The sequence below is a fragment of the Nansenia antarctica genome (assembly GCF_963989245.1).
Source record: "Nansenia antarctica genome assembly, chromosome: 19".
NCBI classification, from domain to species: Eukaryota; Metazoa; Chordata; class Actinopteri; order Argentiniformes; family Microstomatidae; genus Nansenia; species Nansenia antarctica.
Genome location: NC_137692.1, coordinates 17087338 through 17094837, shown reverse-complemented (window position 1 = coordinate 17094837; position 7500 = coordinate 17087338). Strand labels below are relative to the sequence as shown.

At 48.7% G+C, this 7500-nt stretch overlaps 1 protein-coding gene across 1 annotated transcript in view; it reads left to right on the top strand.

Moving 5' to 3' along the window:
* ehbp1 (EH domain binding protein 1) overlaps positions 1 to 7500 on the top strand; it is a 143230-nt gene that overhangs the window by 107215 nt on the left and 28515 nt on the right. Inside the window, 8 exon segments of the mRNA XM_080548996.1 lie at positions 437 to 502; positions 505 to 525; positions 528 to 580; positions 3023 to 3161; positions 3575 to 3669; positions 3671 to 3679; positions 5805 to 5885; positions 5887 to 5929. Of these exon segments, the coding sequence (XP_080405122.1) occupies positions 437 to 502; positions 505 to 525; positions 528 to 580; positions 3023 to 3161; positions 3575 to 3669; positions 3671 to 3679; positions 5805 to 5885; positions 5887 to 5929 (507 nt within the window).

Here is a 7500-nt window from a genome sequence, read left to right as displayed (position 1 = left end):
CGTGTGTGTGCGTGTGTGTGTGTGTACGTACATATGTGTATGTATATCTCTCTTATCGGCTGGTGGCACACGGCAGAAATCAAGGATGTGACAGGAATGCAAACAAAGTTCGCCCCTCTTACAAGTGTCCCTGACCCTCTCGCTGTATTTGAATGGCCCCCTCTCCCCCCCATTGACTGTGTGTGTGTGTGTGTGTGCGCGGGGGGGGGGGGGGGGGGGGTACATGGGTGTGTATGTAGGTAGCTTCTTGTCTCTCCTAGTTGTTTGTGTGTATGTACAGTATGACAATCATGTTGTGTTCTAAATGTTTGTGATGTACAGTAGTACCAGTCATTTCCCCATTGGGAAAGTGTGTCCAAACGTTTGACTGGTACTGTCCATGAAGGCATACCGAAATGTAAATGTACCCCCCTGACCTCACTCTCTCTCTCCCCAGGTGTAAACAGTAAGCATGTTGACTTAAAACTGAAGAAACTAGTAGAGGTGCGACCTGGCGGCCTCTCCTCCCATCCTCCTCCTCCTCCTCGACTCACCCACCGCCTCGACTGCCTCTCCACTCAGCCCCACAGAAGGACTGGAGGTACGGTCACACACACACACACACACACACACACACACACGCACACACACACAGGTCTTAAACCCATTTTAGCTTCAGTCCTTCTTTACATTTCTCTCATCCTTTCTTTGACCCTGCCTCTCTCTCTCTCTCTCTCTCTCTCTCTCTCTACAAGTTACTAAAGGGTCAATCATGTCTATTGGGTCAAATTGACCCCTGTCATCCTATGTGTGCATTTGTCTGTTTGACCACCTCATATCACACCATTTAGTTTATCCCTCTCATGCTTATATGAATCTTACTTAAGCCCTTACACACACACTAGCATAGTATGCATAGGCCTGTCATATCGACTGACCTTTTCAGATTGGAGAGTTTGTGTGGATGATTGAAGAGTGTGTGTGTGTGTGTTGTGACTATTGACAGTCAACAACACAGCTAGGCAAATCTGACATCTGTTTAATTGATTTTGAATCCTCTCTAGTCCTCTCTATATCTCTCTAGTCTTCTCTATCTCTCTCTATCTCTCTAGTCTTCTCTCTATCTCTCTCTAGTCTTCTCTCTACCTCTCCCAGTCCTCTACCTCTCTCTACCTCTCTAGTCTTCTCTATCTCTCTCCACTCTCTAGTCCTCTCTATCTCTCTCTACCTCTCTAATCCTCTCTCAACCTCCCTCGTTCTCTCTCTCTCTCTGTTATTTTATTATTCTCTCTCTTCGCTCTTCTCTCTCCTTGTTTCCTTTACTCTTCACTTTCTTCATCTCTTTGCGCTTTCCAGCACGTTCTACCTACCCCCCTCTGCCAAGCTACTAAAACAAAACATATTAAGACACATTATATGCAGTTTTGTGCAAATGAGGCCTTGTGTGTTTGTTTGTTTGGATTTGTTTTTGCATTTTGTTGTCTTCCTTCCCTTCTTACAAAGGAGGATAAACTGTTTCTTTCCCTAGAGGAAGGGGCATCCCAAAAGTCCTTGAGGCTGGTGGAAGGGGCTGTGGGAGCGCCACACACACACACACACACACACACACACACACACACACACACTCTCGCTCTCTCATTAGCAATTGTGTGTATGCACAGCCTCGGTGCTGCACGATAAGGGTCTGCGACGCTCAGCAGACCGCAACATTAGTCACGCAGCCCCCCCCCCACACACACACACACACACACACGCATACATACAACCCAACATCTCAAATCACCACAGCCACAGCTTACCACAGCGATGATAGATGATAACAGTGATAAGAGATCAAGGGGGAAGGAGATGGAGAGGCCCTGATATCTGCCTGTCCCAGGGTCTAGATGGGGGGGGGGGGCACACCTAGTCCTCTAGGAGTGTTCATGCTACAGACTCCCGTGGTGTGTGTTTTGTCCACGGGTAGTTTGTTGTCTTTAGACATTAGCGACCATGAGGAGTGTTAGGGGAGGGTATGTCTTTAGAGGTCAAGTCACTCACTCACAAACACACACACACACATACACACACACACACACACACTGTACTCTAGTTTTATGACAGTTGAGTGAGAAGTTTATACCTGCCTGACTAGCTGTGCGTCGATTACAGAAGAGTCAGCAACTTCTATTAACAATATATACTATAACAATACATAGTTATCCACTTTGGATCAGAAGGACAGCCCTAAAAGTTATGTTGTTATTTCAATGCATAATAAGCTTACTGTCAATAGAAGCAAGGCAAGGGCTGACAGACTAATTGCTGGAATTGTTTTAGTTTTGTAAATCCATAATTTGAAACTAAGCAGATGTTGTGTGTGTGTGTGTGTGTGTGTGTGTGTGTTCCTCCCTCCTTCCTTGTCTATTAGCCTTAACTATCTCTCTCTGTCTCAAGCAGTGGAACGTGTCCCTAATTGTCGACTTTATTACACGTTTCGGCGTCTTATTAACATTGCGGGAACGTCGTCAGTCTAACCGAGTTGCTTTCTTTTCACTCTGTTTGGCATACTGCGTCTCGATCATAATAAGGCGTTTCAGCGTGCCGTTTTTTTGATAGTGAGAGAAACAGCCGTGTAGCTTTTTAAACATGTGTTCACTTTGAAAACAATAGCGCTTTGTGTTTGCATAATCTGAATACATTTTCTGGCTCAGGGTTTCTTCGTTGAAATTCAACTTAATTGCCTCCGGTTCTTTTGTGTGTGTGTGTGTGTGTGTGTGTGTGTGTGTGTGTGTGTTGTGTTGTGTTCCTCCTGAGCGATGGAAGGAGTGTATGGGCCTCTATCAAACAAACAAAACAAACAAACAATGAGAGGCAAGCATATCATCAACTTCTGTGGGATTAATCTCAGGCCCTATAGTCCTGTGTGTGTGTGTGTGTGTGTGTGTGTGTGTGTGTGTGTGTGTGTGTGTGTGTGTGTGTGTGTGTGGTGTGTGTCTGTGTCTGTGTCTATGTGTGCAAGATTACGACTACATTTCTGGCTGTGTGTGTCTCTCTCTGACAGAACAACGCAGAGGAGTTGCGAGCGGAGAGGTTGCGCAGGGCAACGGAGCACCTGCGTAGTCCAGTGGTCTTCAACAAGGACTCTGCGGTCAGGAAAACACAGCTGAAGTCCTTCAGTCAGTATGTGGAGACCAGGCCAGGTGAGAGACACACACACACACACACACAATGACAGTACAGCACGTGGACACTCTCCGTTCACACACCCTGGCCAGGTCTCTGCACTAGGCTTGGCAGCGCAGGCCCTCTAATACACTGGGTCCGTACTCAGTACTACACACACTACCATCCTCTTACTCACCAGCCCTCATACACACACACATACACACCCTCCACGTCCCACATGGTACAAACATCCCCTTGTGCACAGGCACATACACACACACACTATCTCGCACGCACACACACACACACACACTATCTCGCACGCACACACCGAAAATTCATTTCTCAGTTCCCCCACAGGCCTCTGGTCGTGTGGCATGAGAGGTGTGAATGTGTAAAAGATCTGCTTCAACATCCCTCCCTCCCTCCCTCCCTCCTTGTCTTTCAGAGGTAAAAAGGCAGAGATCAGTGCCGGAGGATCTGAGGCGTGCGGGCAGCGAGGAGAGAGGAGCGCTGATGGACACAGACGTTCGCAGGGGCACCCGAAGAAGAAGTACTTAATGCATACTTAATTTTCCCCTCCTTCCTTCCCTTCCCTCCCCTCCCTCGCTCGAACCCTCTCTCGTTCTCTCTCCCTCCCTCCAATCGGGGTCGATTATTTCTGCCGACACATTCGGACGGCGGAAAGATCACGCCACAGAGAGATTGGGAGAGCTCTTTTCTTTTATTTTTTTTTTATTTTTTTTTTTACAATGTCTATCTGGAGCACCTTTCTGCCCCCGCATTAGCCCCGGACCTAAATAATTGTCAGATAAAGGAGGGGGGGCGGGGGGTGGGGGGGGGAGGAATTAGAAAAAGACAGAATAAAGACATTTTAAAAATCTCCCCCTTTCCCTAACTCACAATCGCCTATTCTAATTTCCCCTCCCTTGTCTCCTCCCATCCCTCTCTACTCTTAGATATGTCTATCAGCCGACACTACTTCTGTCCTCTCCACAAAGACATTTCCTCTATTGATCTTACACATGGGTGTGGGGGTGTGGGTGTGTGGGTGTGTGTGTGTGTGTAGGGGAGAGGGGAGGGGGGGGGGGGGCGCGATTTTAATTATTACAATAGCAGATATCTCAGCCCTGGCTTTGGAAGGTGTGTGTGTGTGTGTGTGTGTGTGTGTGTGTGTGTGTGTGTCCATGAGTGTGTGAATGTGTGTGTGTCCATGAGTGTGTGAGTGTGTGTCACAGGAGACTCTGGGCGCGAATCTCTTCCCAGCCTCCCACCCCCCCCCCCCCCCCCCCCCCCCGCCCCAGTGCCGGGGCCCCAGGGTTAATGGGTGTTGAACCTTTCCATTATCCCGATCAGCCAAGAATTACCTGCTGAATGATGTTTGCATTAATATAATATATATGGTAATTTCCCTCCTCTTAATTACGGCTGGGCCGAGCGCGGCAAGGGGAGTGGGCTGATCATGTGTAAAATTGATTTGCCAAGGAAAATATGGTGATAGAGCGAGAGCGCGCGCACAGGGGGCCCAGGAATCAGCTTCTGACAGACAGACACACACACACACACACACACACACACTCACTCATAGGGAGGAGTGCAGGAAAAGTGCTAGCCTGGGTGGATTGAAAAAAAAACGGTAAACTTTCTCTCCTCTTCACGAGTCTTGTTCCTATTAAGAAAATAGAAGACATCAGCACTAAAAAATACAGTTTGTAGGCATCTTCAGTGGTGAATTTGAATAAACATTTCTTCAATTTTATTTTCCTGCGGAGTTACACTTGAGAATGGAGCAGGAGGGAGAGAGAGGTGAAAGAGGTCAGCGAGGGTCTGAAATGGTGTGTGTGTGTGTGTGTGTGTGTGTGTGTGTGTGTGTTGTGCGTGTGTGTGTGTGTGTGTGTATGTGTATGTGTATGTGTGTGTGTGTGTGTGAGAGGGGTGAAGGCAGGGGAACACTGGGAGGTGGGGGTTACCCCCATCAAACAAGGAAATTAGCTGTGAAGTCTATATCTCTCCCTGTCTCTCGTGTGCACACACACACTACCGCTAATCGCGTGTGTGTCTAAACAGTTACAATAGACTGTAGGGTTGTCCCATTAATTGAATGGAAGGTGGTTCAGGAAGGGTGGTGCACTTAAGTACTGCATTATGAGAGGGCACAGATAAAGGTTGCTGTCTGACAGCTGCTAGTATATCACTAGATAAAAGGTTTGGCCTGCATATTGAGTGTCTGAGATGCTCCATTAGGAGTTTTGTGTAAAGACACTCAGCTCCCTATAAGGTTTTTAAGCTTAGCTGTCTCGACGTCTTTAAAGACCAAGACGAGAGAGCAAATATGCGACCCAAATCTAAAACAATTACTAGTTAAAGAATAACGTCAACAAGGCGGGCATCATCAAAGATTCTTCAAATGCAAGCCTGCCATTTCATTTTCTCGCGTCTCAAAAATCTCTCTACGCAGCTTTCTTCTTCTCGTCTGTTTTGAAAGAATAAGGAAAACGTCTCGATACTGAACGTGACACCTACCTGATGATGAATTTTAACCCTCTCCATCCTTTTTTTTTCTCATCCCTCCCTCTCTCATTTCTCTGTTTCTTTCTCTCCTCTCTCTTTCATTTTTCCCCCCTCTCTCTTTTCCATTCTCCCACCCTACCCATCTCCCCCCCCCCTTCCCCCCACAGAAGGCGTTCAAAGACACCAGTCAGTACGTGGTCGGGGAGCTGTCCGCACTGGAGAGCGAGCAGAGGCACATAGACGCGCGGGGCGGCTCGTGTGGAGAAGAGGCTCCGCTATCTCATGGACACAGGTACCAAGCCCAATTACACTGGAAAACAGTTTTGGCAAATTGAGCGTTCACACAAACTCTTATGGAGTTTGGGAAGTGTGAATCTTTGAAGCCCGGTGAATGTTGCGCGGCAGAGCGAGCGGGGAGCGCTCGGCGGTGGATATGAAAAGGGGGGAGGGGGGGAGGAGGGGGAGGGGAGTGAGGAATAGAAGGGAGACCTCTCTGGGCCCGGGTGATAAGGGAGCCTTCATGGGAAACGATAACCGGGCCTGATAGCGGGCCCCAGCCGTAGCCTGCCAGCCACAGCCAAGCTCATACTATTGAACAGTGCGCTCAGCCATGCACAGCTACAACCCCCCCCCCCCCTCCCCACACACCCCCCCCCTGTACGTGTCTGGCCTTCATTGATATGCTGAGGGGGGAGGCAGGGAGGAGGAGGGGGGTAGGGGGGGGGACAAAAATGTAAAATAATGCAAGAGGCAACACAACACAAGGACTGACACAGATGAGACTTTACAACACACACACTCCCCCCTCCCCCCCCCCCAACACACACACACACACACACACACACACAAAAGTGAGATATTTGGCGTACAAGGCTGGATTCGGTGTTTGAAAGATTTGGCTGGGTAAAGCCTTGTAAAGACATGAAACAGTGTGCCAAGCCAAGGGGCTCGGCTCCATTGAGTCCATAACTGAAATTTGAGAATAGCATCCTGTTACTGATAATAAACAATAATTTTCCCTCACACAAGAGCAGGTTTGGGGAAAAGAGAGAAGAGAGAGGGGGGGCCAGAGGGTGAAGAGAGACCGGGGCGGCGGGATTTGTGCACTTCTCCATCCTATTTGGGCGATATCGAGACTATCTCTCGGTTTGTTGTGTTTGCTTTCCTCCTTTCGCGCCTCCCCCTCCTCCCTCCGTGCCCTCTACCCCTGTAGAAGCGGATGCCATTGTGTCAATCTGAAGGGCTTTTTTTCCGCCACTGATAAAGCGGCTCTACCCAGCAGGAGCAAGGTTATTTACTGCCATACTACCTACAGCCCAAAGATTTATATACACCCCCCCCCCCCAGCCCCCCAGAAAAATAGGATTCACTAGAAAGGGGGGGCTGGACAAGCGCGGACAGAATAATAACAGTATCAGGGGGAAATCACCCCGGATGCGTCACTGCCTCCTCGTAGCATCAGTCACGAATGAAATGGAGAAAAAATGCGCTTGGGGGTAAACATAAAAGTACAGTGCTGTATCCGCTTTCCCCTCGGTCCTCCAAGGCCGCACCGTCAGCCTGTTTCCTCTCCTTCCTCCTCGACGTTCGGTCAAAGTCACTGATCGGTCTGGGTCCCCCCACTCCACCCAGTCTACTGCCCCCTTGTTAACCTAGCCTGCTAATTGCTAACCTTTGACACAATATCCCTTCAATATGTAGAGAGCAAGTGGGATGTTATTTTTTAGCACCGAATAGCACCTGTAGACATCTCCATTAGTGGTAACTAAACACAAGGCCCTCAGCTCTAAGGCAGTGCTAGCTCTTCCCTAGCGTTAGCGCCATGTCCATCTGCACTTGAGACGGTTGCGACGCTGCAGCAGA